Raw genomic sequence first — 25,327 nt, 5'->3', positions numbered from 1 at the left:
GAATAATCTTTTGGGCACATGAGAAAATACATTACCAAACATGACTGGAAGCGCTGTCCAATGCCTTTCGCCTCAGCTAATAAAAAAACTACAACTACCAGGGAGCACCGAGTCTCCCAGTTTCCGATTTACCGTTACCACGGGAGACCGAGGGAAGCTACAGGCTCTGAGCACCCAAGGCAGCCACCATTAGCTACGAAACATCGATTTTGAACTGTTTTCCAATATATTTGCTGATTTAACGTACTTTATCTGCAGGGAATCTTTAAATTTGTGAGTCATGATTTTATGAACGTCTCTAGCTGACGGTAACAGTTTACCATTGGCCACTTAACACTAGCCGCTAACTAGCTAAGTCAGCAATCTATGCTAAAGTAATCGTCACATTCACCAAATGCTGGAGCCTGGAAATTTCAATGTGCCTGTTATTTGTGTAATGTAACATTATCGCCACAACCATGTTTATATACCTCAGCAAAAAGGTAAGTTCGCAGTTATCTGACACAGCTCACTGGCCACAAGTACGCCAGGAGGACGTAGTGTTGGGTAACAGTTATCTCCCGTGTCTTGTAGATCGCTATTCCCAATAATATCCATCTAAAATGTGTGTCTTGGAACAAAGATCAAGGCTTCATCGCTTGCGGAGGAGACGATGGTCTTCTGAGAGTACTGAAGCTGGAGACTCAGACAGGTAAGATAGTTAAAAAGGTGCACGACTAACAGAGGCATGCACACAGAAGGATTTCCTGCACCTCAGAGAAACCCTTTGATGGTTAGAGAAAGTAAACAATGATTTGCGTTAACGTTAACAACTATAAACACGTGCAACTAGGATGACCAGGTGTCCTCTTTTTTAAATGTGCGACTGCAAGGTAATTAATGTAAGATTATCCTCCAAAACTAAAAATTTAAACAGCATCCCACCTTTTGATTGGCTTTACAGGGTCTCAGTAAAACATGGCACACTCAAAGGAGCTTTAATCATCTTTCTTTTCCATTTTTAGTGTTCCATTCATCCTTCATCAGTTTGTCTTGACCATGTCTACGTGACTAAATTGACTAATTGATGCTGCCGTCTAATTGGTTGATGATATGTTTATGTTAAATGATAGTTGAATAGGTTTACCTAATGGGTGTACCTAAGAGCTATTTTGCATAAACAACCTGCTTGTCACTGGTAGCATTACAGTATATTGATGTCACATTGTCGCAATGACGAATAACACCCCATACATTCAGCTGTGTGCATTTGTTACAGTCCAAGTTGTTATGTAATGCAAATGTGATTCGGATTTAAGGTATTTTGAAATGCTCTTAAAGCGTCTTGGAAATCGTTTTACACTTTCATAATACTGTTGGCTCAGCTCTTGTGCCGCTATGTTCAGTCAACCTGCTGTTGTTAGTTAGGGCCACTGTTTCTTAATGTTTGAGAAAATGTGTGAAATGATTGATGAAATTAGTGTTTTTTTTGTCTGCTGCATTTTATAAGCCCTTTTATTAAATTATGTTTTATTTTTCTTTATTAATTTATACATTTGGACATTTATTGCATAATATTGTGATTTTATTATCCAATTCAGGGTCAGTTGGTGTACCTACACCAACTTTCACAGGGCAAGAGACTAGGTATATCCTAAACAGGTTGCAAGTAAAAAAAAAAAAAGAGAAAAAACAAACAAAATTTGATCAGTTTCAGCATCTTATGTCTTATTGTCTTTGTAGATCTTTTTGCATGATTTTTAAATCATTACTTTCATATTTACTTGTCCAAACCTATTTTGGGAAACATGATTGTATATTTGCTAACCATTATAAACACCTCTGGAACTACAGTTACTTGGTGATGATCTGATCTCTTTTACCGTCCTTTGTAAACAGATGATGCTAAACTTAAAGGTCTTGCTGCACCCAGTAATCTTTCAATGAACCAGACTTTAGAGGGACACAGTGGTGAGTTATTTTGTATTAAGTATTTTTTGGCCAGTTTTAGTTATAGGATATTAGTATTCACAATTCTAAAATGAGACATCAGAAAATGATCTAATATTCAATAACTGCCTCCCATGCAGGTGCAGTGCAAGTGGTCACGTGGAATGAACAGCATGAAAAGCTGACGACCAGTGATCAGAATGGACTCATCATTGTGTGGATGCTTTATAGAGGTGATTATTCCATCCAGCTTGTACTGCTGCTCCTGGTGCAGCAGTATAAGCAGAGACACCCAGACCTCCCTTTCCCTGACCACATGCTAAAGCTCTTCCAGGAGAAGACTCAGGCGTTCCCAAGCTAGCCAAGTGTTGATTCTGTTCATGTTGATGTAGCGTCTTCAGTAGGAGAAACGTTTTATCACTCATCTAAGTGACTTCTTCAGTCTCAGCTGGCTGCAGGTTTCCCCAGGCTTGTAAACAGTACATTTGCATTATGAAACTAGCACCACTGACATACAAAGGACTGTGAGGTCCGTTTCTTGATCATTAATATGCAAATTGTCATGACCGTTCATGAACTACTGATCAATGGCAATTGATCAGTGGCCATGAGTACCATTCACAGAGAGTTGGGTAGTACCTTCGATTAAAGCATTGTAAGATGGTGAAAGACGCACCCTCAGGGCCTCCCATCAATTCAGAAATGGTCTTTCCCTTTTTATGTAAATGGTCTCCTTGACTACCCGCTCAAACCAGCGTTCCTCCCTGTCCAGGATGTGTACATCCTCATCATTGTCCTGGCCTGAGGAGTTAGCTCGTCTGTGTTGTGCCATCCACTTAGCCAGAGATTGTCTGGCTTCCCCGATGTTTAAATCATGACAATCCTCCTGGGACTTTACAGCGCACACTGAATTACTCTGTTTGTGCCGGGGAACCCGATCTTTGGGGTGGACCAGTTTTTGGCACAGCATGTTTTGGGCTTTGACAGCCACAGAGAAAACGTGTCTCAGCTGTTCCGATACTCCAGACACATAAGAGATCACTAAAGGTTTTCGATTGGGCAGCAGTTGTCTTTTTTCTCTCCTGGATTGCTCGGAGCTTTCTTTAGGTTCCTTCCCAGCTTTGACAAATATCCAGCTGGGATAAGCACATTTACTCAGGGCCCTCTTGATATGATGTTCTTCTGCTTCTCTGGCCGCTGTATCTGTGTTGTAGTGTCCTGATGACACCCAGTTTGTGCTCCAGTGGATGATGAGAGTAAAACTTTAAATACTGATCCGTATGCGTTGAAAGTTGATCTCACAGCCCACATCCTGCCAGTGTCTTCCAGGTTACTTCCTTCAGAATCCCACAAGCTCGCCAAGCTTCATAGGGCTCCTTCCACAATCTGGTTCACACTTGGTTTCGAACTCATACAGTAGCTCAGGTTCCTTCCTCATCAGATAGGTGAGATTTAATATCCTTATAAGCAGTTTTAGTAATTGGGGAGCGAGCCATTAGAGCCTCTGACCCTGACATTGACCTTGGGTGTGACCCAGTCGACATGGCATCAGATACCTATGCCCCCTCTTATGGGTGGTGGATCCACAGGAGAATGAGGTCGTCCGTCTTTTGCGCTGAGCCAAGCCCAAGTTGTCAGGCAGTCACGCTCAATTACATACTTTCACTCTGTGTCTGGGTACAGCGTGACCCAATGGTAACCACATGCCGGACAGAGTAAGTATGTCCTTAGTTCTTTTCTTTATTAGCATTATTTGATCATTACTGCATGCAGGCAAAATACAGAAACAGGTAAAAAAACAACAAAAAAACATGTCTTTAACATTTTTTTTTGGTCTATTAAGGTGCATGGTATGAAGAGATGATCAACAACAGGAACAAGTCAGTAGTGAGGAGCATGAGCTGGAATGCAGATGGTCAAAAGATCTGTATTGTGTATGAAGATGGGGCTGTCATCGTTGGATCTGTAGATGGTAAACTGCTGCTTACTTAACAAAAATAATATTTGTGGAATTTTCTGAGTATGTAAATATGAATATATCCTTTATTATATATCCTCATCTCTTAAGGAAATCGGATTTGGGGTAAGGAGCTAAAGGGAAGCCAGCTTGCTCATGTGGCATGGTCACCGGACAGCAAGATACTCCTCTTCGGCATGGCAAATGGTGAAGTACACATCTATGACAATCAAGGAAACTTCATAGTAAGTTTGTAAGCTTAAAAACAGTTAATTCTGTATGCTACTAGAATAGCTTTGCATGATTCAGAGTTGAACATAATGCTGTTTTTTCTTATAGTTATAGTTCCTTATAGTTGAGCAAGTTAATGAATTGTCATAAACTCTAGTTTTCTAGCTACCTTAATTGTTTCCATCCCCATCTCCGCCTCTATTCCACTGTGATAAAGTATGACAGAAACTAGCATGACCATAAATAAACATGAAAGCCAGCTGAGACTCGATATAAAACAAGTGCATATAAAAGTATTAAATAATGCAACTATAATATTTATTTTTTTTATTTTACTTCACTGTGACTCAAGCAGAGGAAGGATATATGCTAACTCTTATGGACTCGTGTTGGCTTTCAGATGAAAATGACCATCAGCTGTCTTGTCAATGTGACTGGAGCTGTCAGTATAGCAGGTATCCACTGGTATGCAGGAAGCGGGGGTTACGTCGAGCCGGACTGTCCATGTCTCGCCATCTGTTTTGACAATGGAAGGTGTCAGATCATGCGTTATGAAAGCGATGAAAGTAAGCCACAAAAACAAAATTTAATTTCAAATTTCGTCACTCGTGTTAAATTAAACCTTTTTACAGTTCTTTTTTTGGTGCTCATACCCCTTTTCTTCAGACCCAGTGTGCATTGATACTCTGATGAATGTGGTCAGTATCCAGTGGAACCACTGTGGCAGTGTGCTGGCAGTGGCCGGTTCCCTTCGAGGTGCAATGGAGAAAGAGTTCAATGTGGTGCAGTTCTACACTCCGTTTGGAGAGGTGAGCATTATGGCTTTGATATAAGATGGGATTTTGCTGTTCTATATACCATCTGGTACTGTCATTTGGATCCAGGTTAAGCATGCATGGGGAGCTGATATTGTTGGAAATCTTGGCTCAAAGTTCACTGATCAGAGGAGCCTGATTTTTGACTTACATAATTTTATCTAGACTTTCAACACATTTTGTACTGCTTAGTACAATAATCAGTAATCCTCAGTAATCTACGAAAGGGCAACAATATCAGCATGATCTCAGTACTGAGGAGAGTCTGTACCATAGAACGGATTTAATCGATAAAGAAGATTTTACTCTGCAGCAACAAGCAAACAAACCCACTACACCAAATTAGTTTGTCTTCAACCATCTCTCCTACAAATGCACACTTTTTTCTTTTAAGCTAGCTTTGTGTAGGGGACCGATGGGTCATTTCAAGAAAATAAGTTTACAGTTGAAACACTGAAACTTAAAAAACCTGAAAAAGATGAAAAACCACTCTTATTCATATACAAAAATGGGCATTTCATATTCCACAGGTCTGATGAAAGAGTCAGTTTATAAAGATAACAGTCTTCCTGCAAGTCTCTAGACAGTGGAATTAGAACAGCAATTTTCTTTTTATTGTTGTTGTTGTTTTTTGTTTTGTTTTGTTTGTTTTCACTTGCTTGTCAGCAATGCAAACCAAACTCTGGATATAGATGTACAGGGACGATTCCAGGGAAGCAGTAGTGCAGTCTATTAGTCAGTCCCAGTGGGTGTTGGACTCCACCCACAAGTACAAGCCAGCAAGAGCTTGAGAGATGGATCGGTGCAGCATCAGTATTGTGGATGTGGATGCTGTATCAGTCTGTTTTGGTGAGGAGAGTTAAAATGTACTTCTGCTGTCACCTTTGACCACTGTTGGTAGTTACTAAAGAATAAAGTCTGGATATCTTTGAAATAAGTGTCAGAAAATGGATAGACAGTGTTCTTAAAGACAGCCAAACACTGTCTTTTAACTTTGTGCACATTTTGGACTGAAACCATTGTGATTACTGAGAAGAACTCTTTGGATGTTTGTACTTCACAGGTTTGGTTAGTTGAAGTGATATTAAAAAGTTGTGTGACATTTTTTTCGTTAATGATCTTCTTTGTCTGTGCAGCATCTTAGAACTCTCAAAGTGCCTGGGAAGCAGATGTCAGGAGTTGCCTGGGAGGGAGGAGGGCTGCGCATTGCCCTGGCTGTGGAGTCCTTTATCTACTTTGCCAACATTAGACCAGATTATAAGGTGCATGCCAACACATGTGATTCATGAAAAATGTCTTTTGCCCTGGTGAACATGATGGTAAATCTCTAGGTTTATCATTGTTTGGAAGGTTTAATCTGCTTTGATAGCTAAAACAGTAGAGCTAAGCAGTCTATGATCATATGTCTGGGTTTAGCTGTATCTATCCATCCTTTTTCTGTCTTGTAACAGTGGGGCTACTGCTGCAGCACGGTGGTGTACGCCTACACAAAGCCAGAACGCCAAGAGTACTGCGTGGTATTCTGGGACACTAAAAACAATGAGAAGTTTGTCAAGTATGTCAAAAGCTTGATGTCCATCACCACCTCTGGGGACTTCTGCATCCTGGCTAGCAAGGCAGATGACACCCAGCCTCAGGTATGAGCGCCTATAGATTACATGACCTTAAAGTGATAGTAGAAGCAACCAAAATACTGACAGATCTCTGCTGTTTTCAAACACTACAGACTACTTTAATACACAAATTACTACTCTGTATGACTTTAAAGGTACTTTTTGTAATTACCCTCTGCAGAATTTTACTGAAAAATTTGCCACCAGGGGGAAGCCATTTACAAGTGGGTGTGTTCTGCTCTCTGATGTGTGCTACAGTGTAACTTTTGATATTATGTTTTAGCTTCTCACCAGGCGTTGCCTCTTCCTTGGCCACCACTGCAAATAAGAATATGTTAAATAAAGGTTCCACAGACTTACAGTGCTAGTCTTCTACTGGTGCTATTTGGAAAATAGAGCACTAATTTAACTAGTTTTTCTCTTCAACACAGCATGCACATTTTGGAAGTAAAGTCATAGATCTATGACTTTACTATATGATATTATTTCTTTAAATTGTGCTGATAATTTTTATTTTTGTTATTTTTGAAAGTTTAAAAATAATTCTTAAACACAAGAATTTACAAAAAGTATCTTTAAGGTTCATACTGAAGGGCTGGGCGATATGGACCAAAATTAGATGGATGGTTGGATAGCGAGAAAGAGAGACAGAGACAGAGAGGGTTTATTTAGATGGCTTTACATTCCATCAGACCGACTTAGAGACACGGGGGAAACAAATGCTAACAAATTAGCTAACTATAAGAGCTGCAAAACAAAGAGTTAATTTATACCCAGAGTTAAGTTATTTTAACAAAATTAAAAATGACATAAGAAAAATTTTAACAAAAACTTAAATATAACTAAACAGCATAAATCATTTTTACACTACACATTCCACATTGCATTCCCTATAAGGAATACTGAATGAGTTAAAGTAAATTAAGTTCTGAACATAGACAGGTTAACATTAAGTTAACTTCTCTAATAGAACTCATGTAGATTCAATAAATGTCAGATGTAATGAGAATGTATGAAAACAAAAATTTTCTTTTGTTACTTTGTTATTTCTGTTTTTATTTATTAATTGTTGTTTTTAAGTTTTTATGCAGTGTAACTAAGATAAAGATAATTAAAATGTGTTGTGTAGAGTATTGGTGCATAAAGTTACCAACTTTATAGTCTGCAAATGTGGCCAGGGTTTAAACATGAATAAGGCACATGCCATTTTCTGAGTGATAAAAATGATTGTTTTTAATTCCTTGGCTTTGAAGAGTAATTTCCTTCTCAGTGTGCTCCAACTGCAAAACCTTGTTTGCTAAAATTTTAAGTTATTATTTGTTGTTGGACCAGAACTTCAGGTTCTGAGAGTTGGATACAAGCACTGGTGATTCTTTACATTGCTATGAAATTATGTTGCTATATCTTTTAAAAATCAATATATCGCCCAGCCATAGTTGTAGAGTTAGAGAAATCCAGCAACAGAGGTAATAAAAACAGTGGATTTGGACTAGTGTGAGGATCACAAATGTTTCTCTGCTGTTTTGCCTCCTGTTTTTTCTAATCCGTCGCCACACAGGAGGATGCTGAGGTAGAATCTGCGAGTCATGGGAGGGTAATGTACAATTTAAAAGCTCACACCCCCAAAAAAGAGGACAATTTGTTATGACATAAAGTTTTAAATTGACCTGCAGGATAATGTCACTCCATTTTGTGTTTTTCAGTATGTCCTGATTTTGTTCAACTCCATCGGGACACCACTTGACTCAAAATACATAGACATCGGTGAGTTTCATATGATGAGAAATACTTGTGGTGCAGCATTGGTATGATTAAGGCCACTGTTTGTCTTTAAGTCAGTGTGAGAGATCACACCACATTCATAGAGACATAGCTTACATCCTACCTCCAGCCACCCAGCTTCCTTTAGCACTGAACACTGGCTGCCTTTATGTTGCTCAGTGGGCTTTGCATATCCCAACTTGATAAACAGCGTTAAATGAAGTGTGTGTCAAACAGTAGGTCTGGAGACTGTTTGAGAATTTCTCCACAAAATTTAATTTGCAGAAAATGTTCAAGGTGTGCTGTGAGATTACTGCTGTCACCCACAATAACCTTGAGCATCTGTATGAAATGAGGGTCCTCTCAAGGGCACAGCATGCTTTTACATATTGAGACCCTGATGTTTTAACCACGGAGAAGCTTTGATCTTTTCAGAGCTGGCACTGTTAGATTCACACAGTCCCATGCTGTTATATATTTTAATCTTCTCCCTCATGTGATGCTCACTTTTTTATTTCTTCAGATCCAATGTTTGTTACCATGACTAAAACCCACGTTATCGCTGCATCCAAAGAAGCTTTCTACATGTGGCAGTATAGAGTGGCAAAAAAACTGACTGCCCTGGAGATCAACCAAGTGACAAGAACAAAGAAGGAGGGAAGGGAAAGGTGAGCTCACATGTTGCAAACTGGTCACGGGGACTGGACGGGTATAGAACAAAGCCAGGTATTAGCCAGAGAGTAAATCATGGAAAGATACGGGAAGGCCAGGTCACCACAGTGTTAGAATCTGTGAGCCAGTGGATGAAACCACAGGTTTACTGTCTCACTGTTGCTGTGTGAGACTTGATAATGACGGTGCAATAAAAAGGCTTCATTCATGTGAGTTTCCAGACCAGCGGCTTGGTGTGAACTAATGTTCTGCCAGATCTATCCTAACACCTGGATTACAAGTCACGTCAGGTGAACTAGAAGCTGTTTGCCTGTCTGGCTGTCTGTCTCTGTGGCTCCTTCTCATGTGTTCTGACTTCCTGCACCTCCAGGGTCTATCACATCGACAGCACTCCATCTGGAGCTAGTGACACCAGCCCAGATTTCACAAAGGCCTTCACAGTAAGAACGTTGTGTATCTCCTGTCTTACATTTCAATAAAGTGACACTTCTTCTGTTCTAAACTTAACACTTATTATCTGATTACATTCAAATTAAACACTCTTATCTCTGAACTCTCAAGTGTTTCTGTTAATGCAATTAAAATATACAGATATATGGCTTTAAAAGTACTTATTTAACTACTGACTGGTGAGAAAAGGATATTTTTTATAATTTAAAGTAAGATGGATTATTGTGATTCTCACGTTGTGTATGTGCACTTATGTTTTATTTCAGGCAACTCGAGATCCCATCTGTTGCATTACAGCTACAGATAAGACCCTGATTGTGGTATGTACAAACCTGAATTTATAAAAGATGCACATGAACAAAAATACAGACCGCAGAAACTTAACAACCTCACACCCCCAAATACAGCTGATTAAAGCTGTAACTATTGCATGTCAATTGTGTGCCTCCTTTCTCTCTGTCTTGTGCTCAGCCTCCCCAAGTAAAGTCTGAATGTGAAAACATTTCTTCATAGTTAAACAAATATTAACCAGAGTTTTCTTCAGTCTGAGAGGCTGGTCTGTGACATGATTAAGCTAGCTATAACTGGAGTTGATTCATATGAATATGTTGTTTTATATGTTTTTTTATATAATTTGTATATGTGAATATTCATGTTTTCTTTGCTTGCTGTATCCACGTCAGTCTGGCAATGAACCATATAATGGAATCAAGAGTAAAATAACTGTGTGTACGTCTTCACAGGGTCGTGAGTCTGGCACCCTCCACAGATACAGTCTCCCAAATGTTGTTCTCGTCCAGAAGTACACTTTGAACAACAGAGCCCATTATCTCTCCCTAAACTGCAACTCAAGGTAAGTGTTGGTGTTTTATGGTGTTACAGGTTAGCACCAGTAACAGGTGTGCTTTACTGAGTAATTTTAGGTTGTATTTTTGAGTCTAATGTCGTCGTGTATAATGCTTATTTTTCTTCAGTCGTCTGGCCATAATCGACATCGCGGGTATTATGACTCTGTTGGATCTGGAAGTTCACACTTCCACAGATAATGGGACTGGAAACCAGCCATCCACAGGAGATCCATCTAAGTTTGAGCGCAAAGATGTTTGGGACATGAAGTGGGCAAATGATAACCCTGATCTGTTTGCTATGATGGAGAAGACCAGGATGTATGTATTTAGAAACTTAGACCCAGAGGTGAGTCCTTAAGTAGTATGCCTGATGTACAGCTCCAACTTAGACTGCACTAACATTAATGTTATTCTTAGTGAGGGTAATTTGTTTATTTAAAAAACAGGAACCCATCCAAACATCTGGATACATCTGCAACTTTGAAGATCTGGAAATCAAATCTGTCCTACTTGATGAAATCATGAAGGTAAATGTCTGAAACAAGTTGCATGAAGCCCAAATATAATATGTAATGCAGTCATATTTATTTTTAACTATGTTTACACAAGTATGTCTGTTTTTGAAAGACTATAAGATGTTAAGGGTGAATATGTAGGCATTTTATTTGGAAAGTTCAGTGCTAGCTAGCTAATCTTGACTCAGCTCAGCCGACTCGGACAGGTCGGTTTTAACACGTATCCACATCATTCAGCTGCTTTTCCAGCGAGTTCCTCATCCTGCACTCAGTCTACAGTTCAATCGCCCTACATAGGAGCTGTGACAGTAGTTTTCACTTGCTCTGCAAACTGCACAGACCATTACTCTTAACTGCTACAGGTTCTGGTCAGACTGACCAACAGCAGTTTGACACTGTGACCTTGGCAATCACCTAAATTATTGACTATGCCATGGCCCCAGCGACTGAAATTTCAAAATAAAATATTTGACACTGCTATTCTTAATTATCATTTAAATAAGGAATATTCCATTACAGGATCCAGAGAGACCAAACAAAGACAACCTCATCAACTTTGAAATCCGCTCCCTGAGAGACAGTCGGGCACTGATTGAAAAAGTGGGCATTGAAGAAGCTTCGCAGTTCATTGAAGACAATCCTCATCCAAGACTTTGGTAATTAAAAAACTTTCCACCTCTGTTCTTAATTCAATATTGTTTTTTTAAATATATATATGTAGTAATCAAGTCTTTATTTTATCCTTTTCATTCTTTCAGTGTTCTGCTACAATTTCCTTTTGCAGTGATTAAATTTTCTTTGCATGTTTTGGTGCTACATTATTTCTGTAAGCCAAAGAACACTCTCCTTTCTAAATCTGCCAGGCGTCTGCTTGCTGAGGCAGCCCTCCAGAAACTGGACCTTAAGACGGCTGAGCAGGCTTTTGTCCGTTGCAAAGACTATCAGGGCATTGAGTTTGTCAAGCGCCTGGGAAACTTGCAGAGCGAGCCAATGAAGCAGGCTGAAGTGGCGGCTTACTTTAGCAGGTTTGAGGAAGCTGAACGCATGTACCTGGATATGGATCGCAGGTACAGTGGCTTTTTCTGGTATCCCAAAAAAATCTCCCTACTACCTCCCATTTAAATTTCCTGTAGTGAAGTGAATTATTAATGTTGCTCCAGTACATATTTCTTCCCCCATCCTGTGAAATATGGTGCAAAATGACCATGTCTGTCACTGCAGGGATCTCGCTATCAGTCTCAGAATCAAGCTTGGAGACTGGTTCAAAGTGTTGGCCCTGCTCAAAAGTGGTTCTGGGGACAGTGATGATGCTCTGCTTGAACAAGCCAACAATGCCATTGGAGACTACTATGCTGACAGACAGAAGTGGTATTGAAGTTTTATTCACCCCTTTTTTCTGAGGTTGTTGATTCTCTCTTACAATCTAATCTTCAAGTGTTACTGGTTTCATTTTTTCATTTTTTAAACTTTATGATACATGCCCACAGAATCTGTCATTTTCATCCTTCATCCTTTATAGTCTATCAAATCAGATCTGCAGTGCATTCATTTGTGCGGATGGGATGAGGTGGCCAGTTCTCAGTTGAATAAAGTTGAACTTCAGGCTACTTTATGCAAACTAGAGGTGTCCTGTGTAACCGAGTGCCTCTGGATACCTGCAGACAACTTTTAACACATATGCAACCACTTCATGTTAATAATGAAGTGGCTGCTAAGATGTTATGTTAGGCCTTTTCAATCTGATCCTGAGCAGAATGTAATTGAGGAAGACATTACTCGAAATAAAAATGGAGACAATCATGGAGGCAACGAGATGAGAGGGTCTGCGTCGACTGCTCCTGTATGCCAGCCATGAGGAGAGGTGTATATCTGGTCATCAGTTGTTAGACCTCAAATTGTGGCTCTGACCTCTGTTGTTTGTGATTATTCATTTTAGAGATTATGTGCTCCTGTCATACAGTCATCAGATGTGTCTGTCAGTCTGAACAGCTGGCTCAGTCTCACTCGGAGAACACTGGATTTAAGAGCTGACTGAACTGGCATGTAGTGACTATTGTTTCACTTTCAGATTGATTGTCAGCTGATTGTTTACTGCTGTGCAGGAGACTGTCTAATATTTTCACATCTTTTATATTTCGTAAACCATTTTTAACTCGTTATCCAAGTACACTCCTTGTTGGAGAAAATTGTTGGGAAAACATTTGATTTAATCTGAAGCACTCGAACTCTTGGTTGGCAAAATGGATCAGCTGGATTGGGAGAGAAGTGCAGAGAACAGCCGCAGCTTTTTTTCCCCCTTTTTTAAAAAAAAAAAAACTTTAAATATGATTTCTTTTCAAGGGTCAGTGCTGTGCAGTACTATATTAAGGGTCGTAACCAGGAGAGACTCGCCGAATGCTACTACATGCTAGAGGACTATGATGGCCTTGAACGTTTGACCGCCGCTCTGCCAGAGAATCATAAGCTGTTACAGGTGAATCAGATGCTCTTGGATCAAATGTATATATATATATATTAGGGGTGCAACGATACTCGTATCGATATTGAACCGTTCGATACAGTGCTTTCGGTTCGGTACCCATATGTATCGAACAATACAAAATAAATTTTTAAATTGTTTTATCAACTTTCTTTCTGACGATGCTGTCTGTGCTGAGCGCTCAGTGGATCTGCGCTCGACAGTGCAGCCTAGGCGGAGTAGTGGAACGCAGATTCACTGAGCGCAGGGCAAGCTAGCGAGACAGAAGTTAAGCTCTGACCCTGAAGGTAAGCGTCATGGACTAAAGTAAAACAGTATGTTGGATGTGCCACGCAAAGCTCAATTACATGGGTGGGAGCTAGTGTGTTAGCGCAGTTAGCTCATTAACGTGTTGGCTGTCCAGCCCCATGCACGGGCCATCTGTGGTAGCTCGTTAACGGAGATTTGCCAACGTCATTTCAAAGAGATTTACGCTGACAGCACTAGTGGGAACACAACAAATATGACTGCACATTTACACCGACATCATCCTAGTGCAAAGACAAGTGGAAGCAGACAAAAACAACAAGCACGCATGCTACAAACTTTACCCGAGTTATTTAGACAGCCGTTAGCACATGATTCTTCTTATGGGGACCTGATATGTTTAATATGCTGCTGAGAATATAGCCCAGAAGAAGCATATAGTATAGCTTTTATTTTGGAAAGAGCCATTTCTCTGTAATAAACTCTCTTTTCCAAAGATGAGTGATTCCTCAATCAGATACAGGGCTCACAAAATCGCCTGCCCGACCCGGGGCTAGCGATTCTTCCAGTCGGGCTACCAAAATCTATCTCTGCCCTGCCCGTCGGGCTATCGTAGGAAGGAAAAATATATGTCAATGGTTTTGCATTCTTTCGGAAATGTAGCTGGGTAATTATGTCATTGGCATCGGTGAGCCACTGCCAATATGTGACATATTGAAATCGCGTTTGAATTTGCGCTTGTTTTTTGCTTTCACTTTGCAATTGCGCGAACTGTGTATTGGTGAGTGATGATAATTTGTGCACCAATTCCTCTGACATCGTCTTATCAATCGTTAGCTTACTATGCAAACATGACAAGTGAAATCTCCTGCAGCAAGCTTAAACATGTGAGAGGTTGATCACGCAGAGAATCGCTGAGCGTTATGTGAGTGCGTGTGTAAAAGCAGCAGGATATATATTGTAGCGGGTCAGGGCTGTTCGGGGTTCTGTTTGTACAGTTATGTTTTGTTTATGTTGCCATAGTGACGGGTGACGCCCTCTCGCTGCGACGGTGTGTCCTTCCGGGGTCAGAGGGCGCCCTGTGTGTTGTTGTTGTTGTTGCTGTGCTGTTGCCGCGCTGAGCAGTTAGCTAGCGGCAGTGTTCTTCTGCAGATGTCAATAAACGGCTGTGCTCCCTGGCTAGCTCACGGGAAGCAAGACCAAACGATACCTCAGTCTCCTCCTTGTCTGAGCTCGCCACATTGGTGTCAGAAGTGGGATGATGGTGGCACCCCATGTTCTGACCCGAGTGACTTTTCCCCCCTCCGGTCGTGACCGGCCGGTGCGCCAAAAGAAGGCACTTGGACATTTGCAGGACTTTGTGTGGGGTAATGGGGTCGTCGGGGACGACTGACCCCTTAGGTGGGGGCTATGTAGCGGGTCAGGGCTGTTCGGGGTTCTGTTTGTACAGTTATGTTTTGTTTATGTTGCCATAGTGACGGGTGACGCCCTCTCGCTGCGACGGTGTGTCCTTCCGGGGTCAGAGGGCGCCCTGTGTGTTGTTGTTGTTGTTGCTGTGCTGTTGCCGCGCTGAGCAGTTAGCTAGCGGCAGTGTTCTTCTGCAGATGTCAATAAACGGCTGTGCTCCCTGGCTAGCTCACGGGAAGCAAGACCAAACGATACCTCCGTCTCCTCCTTGTCTGAGCTCGCCACAATATTTTAGTTCTGCTGAGCCAAATAAGACAGGTCAGGGTGAAGAAGTGACAGCCAAAGAAAAGCTTACCACAAAACGGAAAAGTTATGACAAATCAGACTATAAGGCAAAAAGAAAGTGCAGCTTTATGGTTTCATGGACAAAAGAATTTCTGTGGCTGCAATATGACAAGTGAAATAACCAGGGCTGCACATAAGTGGTCCGCAGGTGCGCATTCGCTGTCAAAATAAAAAACGGGCACAAGATAAGAAGTTGCAACACGTGTTTACATACATAAGATTTTCAGGAGGAGGACAGACATTTGTTTAGAACTCTTAAAGATGTCGAAGAAGCAAGCTCCTTTAAGCAATTACTGTGATGTTCCTCCACCTCCAAAGTAATGTCAGAAGGAGTCCGAACCACAAAAGAAGCATGTATTCTCGGAAAAGTAGTTGCAGGAGGTGAGCTGGCTTCAAACAAATGATGAACGCAGAGAGATGTGTTGCGGAATGTGCCGTGAAAATTTAATAAATGAAAAATTAAAAAGGCATGAACATTTTTTTTGTATCGAAAAAATATCGAACCGTGACACCAAAGTATCGAACCGAACAGTGAATTTTGTGTATTGTTGCACCCCTAATATATATATAGATAGATAGATAGATATGTACAGTGCCAGTTTCTTTAAATATGTTACCTTAAATCACAATCACTCTTCAACATCTTTTCTATATTTATGCTGTAGGAGATCGGTCAGATGTTTGCTACAGTTGGCATGTGCGAACAGGCTGTGAACGCCTACCTGAAGTGCAACCAGCCCAAAGCTGCCGTCGATACGTGTGTCCATCTGAACCAGGTGAGAGGTGGAAAGAAAAACTTTGGCGCCACAATTTCTGAGCAACGCTGAGTGATTTACAGTCAGTGAGCCTCCTGCTGTCCTCCCACTCCCAACCTATGCCTGAGTGATATTTAGCTCCGGGGTGTGAATGCTTATCTCAAAGTCACTGGACTCTTCCAGTGTAAATGTTGGCCCAGGAAAATAGGAACGACACCTGAAAAACCAAGGATGGAGCTGTCTTACAGGTAGATTTAGTTTAAAGGATGTTAAATCTGTGCTTTATTGGCGGTCTCCTCTTCTAAAAGAATATGTCATTAGGAGCCCCAGCTTCCTTCCTTAAGGGCGGTTTCTCCTGCTGTGTTAATACTGCACATTTGACAAAAAAACAGGCAAGCTGTCAGCTACTTTGCCTGTAACCATCTTGTTGTCTTAGATCCCAGATCTCTGAAAAACAGTGTTTGTGCCTAAATTGTCCAGATCTGCTCTCCAAACCCGTCACGACACACTGCTGTTGCTTTTGTGACGAGATAATTAAGAACAGCAGTGTTACATCCGAGTAATGCCCATTGGATTCGGGATATTAATTGCAGTTCTTACATGGATTCATGTTAAAAACTGTGATTTCTCATAATAATTATAGAAATACATTATTTTTAAATGACCATTTTCTCTCGAAAGTTTTTTATTTTATGGTTTAATCATAAATTTACAAAAACAAAAAACTTTTGCCCATGAGAGATTCAGTTCTGATCATTCTTTTTGTGACAGATTCTATAGGTATACATACTGAAAATCTCAGCACTTCCCAGAAATAATAGCTTATTGTAATCTCCCTGCTGGGAGGCATTGTACACAGAGGGACAACACAGAGAGACAAACAACCAATAGTCATTTTCACACTTACAGGCAATTTGGAAACACTAATTTACTTATCTTGATGAACATGAACAACGTTTGACAGTAGTAGGAAGCAGAGGTGGGACCAAGTCATTGTTTTGCAAGTCTCAAGTAAGTCTCAAGTCTTTATCCTCAAGTCTCAAGTCAAGTCTCAAGTAATGTCAGGCAAGTCAGAGTCGAGTCTCAAGTCACTGGTGTAAAAGTCCGAGTCAAGTCACAAGTCTGAAACTTTGAATTTCAAGTCCTTTCGAGTCTTTAAAAAAACCCCGAAAAAAAGCATGTTGCAGTTATGCTAAATGTAAATATTAGACCATGTAATTTTTAAATCTGTGTTTTTCTCAACACATGACAAAATAGTGAACTTAGAAAATATACACAAATTGTGAAATTGCACCTCTTTAAAATGCAGCTCAATTAAACCTAGCTCCAAGAATAATTTTCACCGACAGTTCTGAGATAAGCTGCATGTTATTCTTGGATGCGGTTGTAGGACCGGCTTTAAAATCGCATGACAAAAATATCATACACATTAAAAAAAACTGTATCACCAACGTAGCCTGGACAACATTTGCTAGTTAGATGAAGTCAGCTATCTCATCTTAGCATATTTATATGCATATTTATAATCATACGGTTCTTGGAGTGAGTGCATACACTCATGAAGTTTAGTAACTTCAGGTCACTGCAACAAGCCCAGGTACAGTTTACCGACGGATGGGTGCAGGACCTTGAAATGCACCGTGTAGAAAGTAAAGACCATCGTACCTATCATAAGTTTACCAGTCTCACAAATCGTCTTCATAAATACACATTCGTTAACCGTTTATAAATAGGACCTTTGAGCTCAACGGTAATTAATTAGTAGTAGAAATAATTTCTGGTACCCATCACAGAAATGTAGCAGTGACAACAATACTGTATGCTGTAATCGTACTGGGCAATTAGTGATACAAAACAACTGTTTTATCCTGTGAATAATAGTATGTGTTTTTGTCAATGTACCATAATAACAGAAGCGAAACGCAATATTGTGTCAGGACAATTTACTATTTATGCACAACAAGCAAAGGAGCATAGCGCGACAATTTCTGTTCAGCGCTAGACTTGCTTGTAACCTATATCACTAATTATGTTAAGAAAAATGACGCATTAACTACAACAGCAGACTGACCTTTGTGGAAATGCTTGGAGCAGACTAACCTGTGAGCTGGAGTGTTCTAGGACGTTATATTTGATCTTTGAATGGCTGCAATCCAGTCGCCTCTTTGTTACTTCGGAAACATGGTTTGAACAATTTCTCTTCAACGACGTAATCCGATAACAACCGATCTCTTTACCCGTCGGCTTCCCGTGGCTGTCATGCGACCGGCTATTGCAGTTAATAATACAACAGCTTCTTGACATTTTTGTGTTTCTTTTTATCGCTGTATAACTGATTTCAATTGAAAGCCTGCGTGCGCTAGTACCGCTTGCCACGAGTTCCCAGAATCCTTTGCGGTTCTACCCGTGAATGACGTCACATTTTCAATCTCTATATAATATGCATGTTAAATTTTATATTTGGGGTAAAATATCAAGTCTTTTCAAGTAAACCGGTTCAAGTCCAATTCAAGTCCCAAGTCATTGGTGTAAAAGTCCAAGTGAAGTCACAAGTCTTACAACATTTTTTCAAGTCAAGTCTAAAGTCATAAAATTAATGACTCGAGTCTGACTCAAGTCCAAGTCATGTGACTCGAGTCCACACCTCTGGTAGGAAGTACCTGGAGGAAGCTCGCACCCACATGAAAAAGATGATAAAAAGACATATTTACTTTTTTTTTAAATTTGTATTGAATGTTTTTCCTGCAGTGGAACAAAGCAGTGGAACTTGCCAGGACACACAATATGAAGGAGATTAAATCTCTCCTTTCAAAATATGCGTCACATCTTTTGGAGAAAAATAAAACTCTGGAAGCAGTGGAGCTGTATCGAAAAGCTCACCATTTTCTTGATGCAGCCAAACTCATGTTTAAGGTAAGTCAACATTCTTTTTCATGTAAACCAGCTTTATAGATTAATTTTAAACACATATATAATTTTTATTTTGCTGTATGTTTTCATTAGTCAAGTTAGGTCCTACATTTAATATGGACTTAAATTAGAAAGTCCTTAAAAAGTTAAATGTACCATGCCTTTACTCACACTTTGCCTCAAGTTTGCCAAAGTGTATTAACTCTTTACGCCTTGAAAGCCTACTAGGAGCATCCCTTAACGATATTTCCTGAATGGTTCCTGTCATATTTCAGGCTTTTTTTATAAAACAAAATGACTGGGTTTGCATGAGATGTCAGTGAGGGTGGTCTCTGCTTGTGCAGCTACGTTTGGGGGAAAAAAAGAGAAACTAAAGGTCGTCAGATCACGTTTTTATTGAGGTCATCAAATATTATCTTTTTGGGAAAAGAGTTAACAAATAAAGATTCTGGTTTGTTCCATGAAAGATTAGTCAGTGCTTTGCAAATTATGTTGACACAGAACAAATCACATCGGGAAGATAGGCCTGGTATAAACTTGAAATAAAGCAAATAAATAATACTTGTTGATGTAATACATTTGCAAAAGTTCTGAAAACATGTTTTCACTTTGTCACTTTACGCAACTGAGTGTAGGTTGCTGAGAAAGAAAAATACGCCTCTGTCAGTGCGCCCCAGGGTGGCTGTGGCTACAATGTAGCTTGCCATCACCAGTGTGTGTGTGTGTGTGTGTGAATGGGTGGATGACTGGATATGTAAAGCGCTTTGGGGTCCTTAGGGACTAGTAAAGCGCTATATAAATACAGGCCATTTACCATTTACCATTTTACATTTGTGAAAGTGTGGCTTATGTTTGCAGATAGCAGATGAGGAGGCAAAGAAAAGGACACGACCTCTGAGGGTGAAGAAGCTCTACGTGCTGGCAGCACATCTAGTGGAAAATTACCACAAGCAGGTGAAGATGTCACAGCAGAGCAAAGGCAAAGGAAAGAAGACGGAGGTAAACCATGTACACACGTACTATTCCAAATCTTTCCAGTGCATTAGACATTTTTCTGCTGTAACTGTTTGAATAAATTATTTGTGATGTGTTTCAGAGAAAAGAGTCATTCTTGTGCTTATGTGGAAAGACGTCATCTGTTTGTGTACAGAGGTTTGTGTTCATATCATTGTGTGTATCTTTGTCTGTAATTAGGCAACGCATGCACTTGCTAGCCTGCTGGAGGAAGATGCAACATCTGCAGACAATCGCATTGTGGACAATGCCTGGCGAGGAGCGGAGGCATATCACTTCTTCCTGCTCGCTCAGAGGCAGCTGTACGATGGCTACTTGGAGAATGCCATGCGCACAGGTGCCAAATCACTCCTGTAGTACTTATTATATTACTTACATTATATAATCATACTTTATATTCTAATATATACACATTGATTTACCTTTTTTGTTTTTCTCTCTAAAATGTGAGAATTTTCTGCTTCTCTTTTTAAAAAACTGATGCAAATGAACTTGGTTTTGTACTTTAAGTCGAATACAAAATACCAACAAGAAACCTTTCTGCTGTTCTGTTTCTGCTGTTTTAATCTGCTGAATTCTTAAACTGTACGAAATTGAGAGACAGTGAAAATATTTTTTTTTGACTACACGAGCATTTTTGCATGTTTTGTACTGTTCTTTGTGTCTTTTAAACAGTGTGTTAGGGCTGAGCAATTAACCAAATGTCTATTTTATCATTTCCATATGCTCCAGCGGTGTGATGAAAAAATCACTGTGATAAATTTTTCCCATTTTCCCTTTCAGCTTTTTTCTTTACAGCTCATTTCCTTTACCTCTGTTGGATTTTTTTTGGACCAGCAGTGTGGCCCAAAATTACTGTAGTTATTATTTGCTTATTTAATAATGGTCATAATTGAGAAACTCTCTCATTTAGTGTAACATATTTCAAGACTGCTTATTAGGCTAAAATGTTGCCCTGTTAATCTAAATCTCATTATAGCCAATGGGGCGTTGCCAGGAGATTCCCAGTTGGCATGAGGAACAGCCATCAAAAGCAGCAATATTATAAAAACAGGAATGAGTTTACAGAACTCACCTTCTCTCTGTCACCCTTACCTATAGACCTTTATGCTCTCGCCACAGTGTCCCTAAAGGTGCACAAAGGCTTGCCCTTCTCTCTCTAAGCAAGACATGGAGTGTCTACAGTGCGTGCTTCTCTACAAATAAGTTTGGACAAGTCATCAGGTGTAATGGATTGTCAAAGTTCGTTCCTGTTTCTTTCATTTAAGGAATATTTCTAAATTGCGACATATGGTCTCCTTAGCTGAACTGGAAAAAATTGTCCATGCATTTGTGTCATCGCGTTTAGATTATTGTAATTCCCCGTTTACCAGCTTGGATAAATCATCTCTTTCTCGCCTCCAAGCTATACAAAACGCAGCAGCCAGACTACTAACTCGCTCTAGCAGCTCACATCACTCCTATTTTATGTTCTTTACATTGGCTCCCAATAGATTTTAGAATTCGTTTTAAAATTATTGTTTTAACGTACAGAGCACTAAATGGCCAAGCCCCAGATTATTTATCCAAGCTTCTCACAAAATACACTACTGCTCGCCGTCTCCGCTCACAGACTCAGTTTGTTGGTTGCTCCCAGAACACGTCTGAAGACGAAAGGGGGCGGAGCCTTTCAGTCTGTGGCACCAAGGCTGTGGAACAGTCTACCTCTACAACTATGTTTGGTTGACTCTGTGGAATCCTTTAAAAAACAGTTAAAAACTTTACTGTTTAAACAAGCTTTCTGTTGACCAATGCTTTTTACATTTTTATATTTTTAATTTACATTTAAACTCTATATTGTGTATATTGTGCATTTTGCTATTTATCGCACTGTTTATTTTAATCTCTGTGTGCAGCGCTTTGTGACTACCTGTCTATGAAAAGCGCTTAATAAATAAACTTTACTTACTTACTTAAAGGAAAGGTGTAAGCAACAGGGAGAAAGTAAGGAAAGAGATGCAGCTGAAAAATAAGTGCCAGCTAACAATGGATTTTTCACAAACGTGCATAGCAAAGGGCAGATGGTGGAGAGACTGAAGGAAGAACTCTTCAGTCATAAGCACAAGTTAAAAATGGGTTGTTGCTTTTTCTTTTTTTTATATTGCTGTGGCATATGTTCAATTTCATGTGTTTATGTCGTTTTTCGATTCTCTTTTGAAACACTGTCGTTTGTGAGAAGCAAATCATTTTCCTGGTCACGTCTGCTGGCCTTTCATAGATCTTGACATGGAGCTGAATGGTCGTATGTCTACAGTGCAAACATTCTTTGCATAGATAAGCATATTTTTACCAGATATGCAAAAAGTTCTTTTGGTTAACCGTAATCCTTCTTCTAAATTTAACATTAATCATCAGCTGCAGTGAAGCCACTTAGCCTCGATTTATGAAGGAACGATCGCAGATCAGTGCCTTGGGAAATGATCAATTTTATTTTTTCATTTACATATCTTTTGGTCTTTGGCGGTTTTGTAATTTCACTTGTCCTATACTCAGCATAAGCCTGACTTTTCACTATTTATTATTAATTGATTTTGTTGGTTTTTGTTTTGTTTTTTTAAGCTCTTCACCTGCGTGAGTATGAGGACGTGATCCCTCCTGTGGACATCTATTCTCTGCTTGCTGTCTGCTCTGCAGCCAACCGCGCCTTTGGCACCTGCTCACAGGCCTTTATTAAGCTGGAATCCCTGGAGAGTCTTGATCCTGAACAGCGGCAGGCCTATGAGGATCTGGCCTTGGAGATCTTTACAAAGCACAGCCCAAAGGACAGTCGCATGATCGAGTGGAACGCATCATCAGAGGGGTGAGATTTATCGCTAATTAACTTCAAACTCTATCATCAAACTGAGAGCAGCGTCATCTCCCAAAGTTGTGAAAATTATGTCTAGATGTAAACTTTTTTTATTTTATTTTACTGTTATGTTGATTTTGGCGATGATAGTTGAAAGACATGGTGGAGTATAAAGTTTGTAGCTGGTTAGTTGATTAGCAAGCTTCATCTCTAAGCAGTGCAGTGCAATGAACAGATACAGTTACCTTGTAATTACTGCAAAGTAACCAACAAGGGAAGTCTGTGAGGACTAGTGGTCATTAGAGAAACTGCAGCTATTAGCCCCAAATGTTGTGTTGTGATTCATCTCCTTAGGTTTATGAAATAAACTAAATCTAGAACTACAAAACGAGAAAACAGCCACGACTCAAAACCAGAACCGAAGTTAAACACATTTAAAATGGAGCACCGAAAGCAGGAATCAGTGGCCTCTGCAAAACTTCTGGTCTTTCTTTTGTAGCCCTTTTACTGGTGCATTGTTTTGATGACAGTATGACCTGAAGCAGCTTTCTGTCTTTTGTGTTTTTTTGTCCTTATTTTGTCAGGATGGAGGAAAGATTTCGCACTTGCATCGTAACTGGTCTGCCTGTCCAGGAGTACAGTTGTTGGATTTGCAGTGTGTGCAAACACTGTGCTCATGATCAAGAAATCAGCAAATATAACTGCTGCCCGCTGTGCCACACTCCTATACTGTAAAAGGAGAACAAAAGATGAGAAAATATAAGTTATTTTCATAGAAAAAAGAGAAATGTTAAATCATTTTAACTACTTTCAGGCTTAAAGTTTAAAGTTAAAGTTCCTGAACAGGCAGCTACAGAGGAGCTACCAAAACAAGATTCACCCTAATCTTTGACTTTTACTATAAGCAGTGTAAAATACTTTGGTTCTTTGTATCTATTTTCACGTAAATAAATAATTCTGTTAATAAAACAGCTTAAACTGTTTCTTTGTTCAACCGGGAGGAGACGCCAATGCTGAACCATGTTGAAGATCTCTTCAACATGGTTCAGCATTGGCGGAGACGCCAATTGAGTTAAGTTAAGCCCACTCTCTTAGCTGGGCCGGTGTCTTCACAGGAGAGCAGGAGAAGGTGGCCGGGGAATGGGAAGTGTGGGCATCTCCTGTGTTAAACTGCTGACTTCATGACCTGGAAGAGCTGGAAAAGAGAGAGACAAGGTTAGCACCAAGACCTTTTAAAGAAGACATTTCTAACATAAATTGGAGCAGAAAACGTGCAAAGTGGTGCAAAAAAAAAGTCACCAGAATGCAAGAAATGAAGTGTCTCAGTACTCCTCAGGACTAAGTGCATCCAGCCACATGAAATCTCTCTTTGTGTGGTCGCCAGGGCACAGCTTCTGTTATCCATTTTATTTTTAGTACATGGAAGAAGGACGAAATTTTCGAGGTCTGTAATTTCACATAAAAAGAAAAACTACAGAGCAAGAGGAGAGGGATCAATTTTTAAGAAATAAAACTCAAAATGTGTGAGTTTAGGCTCAGATGTTAAAACAAAAATATACAAGAATCAACGATGAAATTTTGGGGTTTCATTGCACAAGGCTGGTTCAATCTCCTCAGCCTGCACATGTCTGTGGCTGTATATTGAATATATGGAGGTTATAATTTCCTTCATATAGCCTTTAATTTGATTACATTTCTTTCTGATTTCTTGAATATGTATGACTTCATAATAGTAGAAAATTTTATGTTTTTCTCTGATTATCGTTTTTACTAATTTTGACTTTAAACTCATAAGCTTTGAGGGTATTTTTATCATAATTTTACGGCTTTGTCATGAATATTACCCCTTCTCAAGATGTCATTATATCGTTATTTATTTCTGTATTTTATTAATAATGTTTGTAATGCAGCATTAGAAAATTGAGAAGCTTTTGAACTTTAAAAAAAAAATCCACATTAATGATGTGAAATGCCTCCATCACTGTTGACTGTAGGCAGACTAGTTCTTTTGTTTCATATCTTATTCTGCCCCCTGCTGGTCGGAAACTGCATCAGTGAGCTGTGTAGGTAATTACACTATATTGCCACAAGTATTTGTTCATCTGGCTTCACGTGCATATGAACTTAATCCATATTATTGAATATGATGTCGGCCAGCCCACCCACCCTTTGCAGGTAAAACACCATCAGCTCTTCTGGGTATTTTGGGATACACAATACTCATGGGTTCACTTGCAGAAGTTAAGACATTTTATTACACTGAGAAATATAAAGGTGCTAACTAGTGCAAAAAATTGTGATGCTATAAAAGAATGATTTTCATTTCAAAATAAATAAAATAGCTGTGACAGACTGGCGGCCTGACCAGGCTGTACCCTGCCTCTCGCTCTGTTGCAGCTGGGAAGACTCCAGTAAGTAAAGCTGCCTTTTGTCTGTTTTGGGAATGTTTTCTTTGTAGCACATGCCTAAGCCAAGCTGTATTTTGCCCATGTGTGACCAACACAAAGAAAAACAACCATCCTCACTTTCATCTTCTTGCTTGCTTCTTTAGTT

The 25,327-nt window shown here is 39.8% G+C and overlaps 1 protein-coding gene across 2 annotated transcripts; it reads left to right on the top strand.

The window, feature by feature from the left end:
- The first annotated feature begins 128 nt into the window (after positions 1 to 128).
- On the top strand, positions 129 to 23,743 carry wdr35 (WD repeat domain 35). Of its 2 annotated transcripts, XM_082517118.1 has the most exons (28): positions 129 to 482; positions 574 to 691; positions 1,879 to 1,950; positions 2,070 to 2,162; positions 3,773 to 3,901; positions 3,998 to 4,131; positions 4,518 to 4,683; positions 4,784 to 4,926; positions 6,069 to 6,194; positions 6,384 to 6,569; positions 8,104 to 8,139; positions 8,249 to 8,309; positions 8,830 to 8,974; positions 9,349 to 9,418; positions 9,695 to 9,748; positions 10,172 to 10,281; positions 10,403 to 10,622; positions 10,723 to 10,803; positions 11,311 to 11,447; positions 11,655 to 11,858; positions 12,013 to 12,159; positions 13,132 to 13,264; positions 15,934 to 16,044; positions 18,772 to 18,936; positions 19,792 to 19,932; positions 20,128 to 20,284; positions 22,546 to 22,786; positions 23,359 to 23,743. In XM_082517118.1, exons 1-28 carry the CDS (start codon positions 459 to 461, stop codon positions 23,507 to 23,509), a joined length of 3,555 nt encoding a protein of 1,184 aa, XP_082373244.1. In that variant the 5' UTR covers positions 129 to 458; the 3' UTR covers positions 23,510 to 23,743. The 2 variants fall into 2 exon arrangements, with proteins under 2 accessions (XP_082373244.1, XP_082373245.1); XM_082517119.1 differs by lacking the exon at positions 8,104 to 8,139.
- Positions 23,744 to 25,327: the final 1,584 nt, after the last annotated feature.

Source organism: Aulonocara stuartgranti (assembly GCF_965226115.1).
Source record: "Aulonocara stuartgranti genome assembly, chromosome: 19".
Lineage (NCBI taxonomy): Eukaryota > Metazoa > Chordata > Actinopteri > Cichliformes > Cichlidae > Aulonocara > Aulonocara stuartgranti.
This window is presented reverse-complemented; position numbering and strand designations above follow the sequence as displayed.

Excerpts from the sequence above, each read along its gene's own strand:
- wdr35 (XM_082517118.1), top strand. The coding sequence starts at position 459 with ATGTTTATATACCTCAGCAAAAAG. Across the intron at positions 6,195-6,383 it reads ACATTAGACCAGATTATAAG|TGGGGCTACTGCTGCAGCAC; the intron begins GTGCATGCCAAC and ends GTCTTGTAACAG. Across the intron at positions 6,570-8,103 it reads CAGATGACACCCAGCCTCAG|GAGGATGCTGAGGTAGAATC; the intron begins GTATGAGCGCCT and ends GTCGCCACACAG.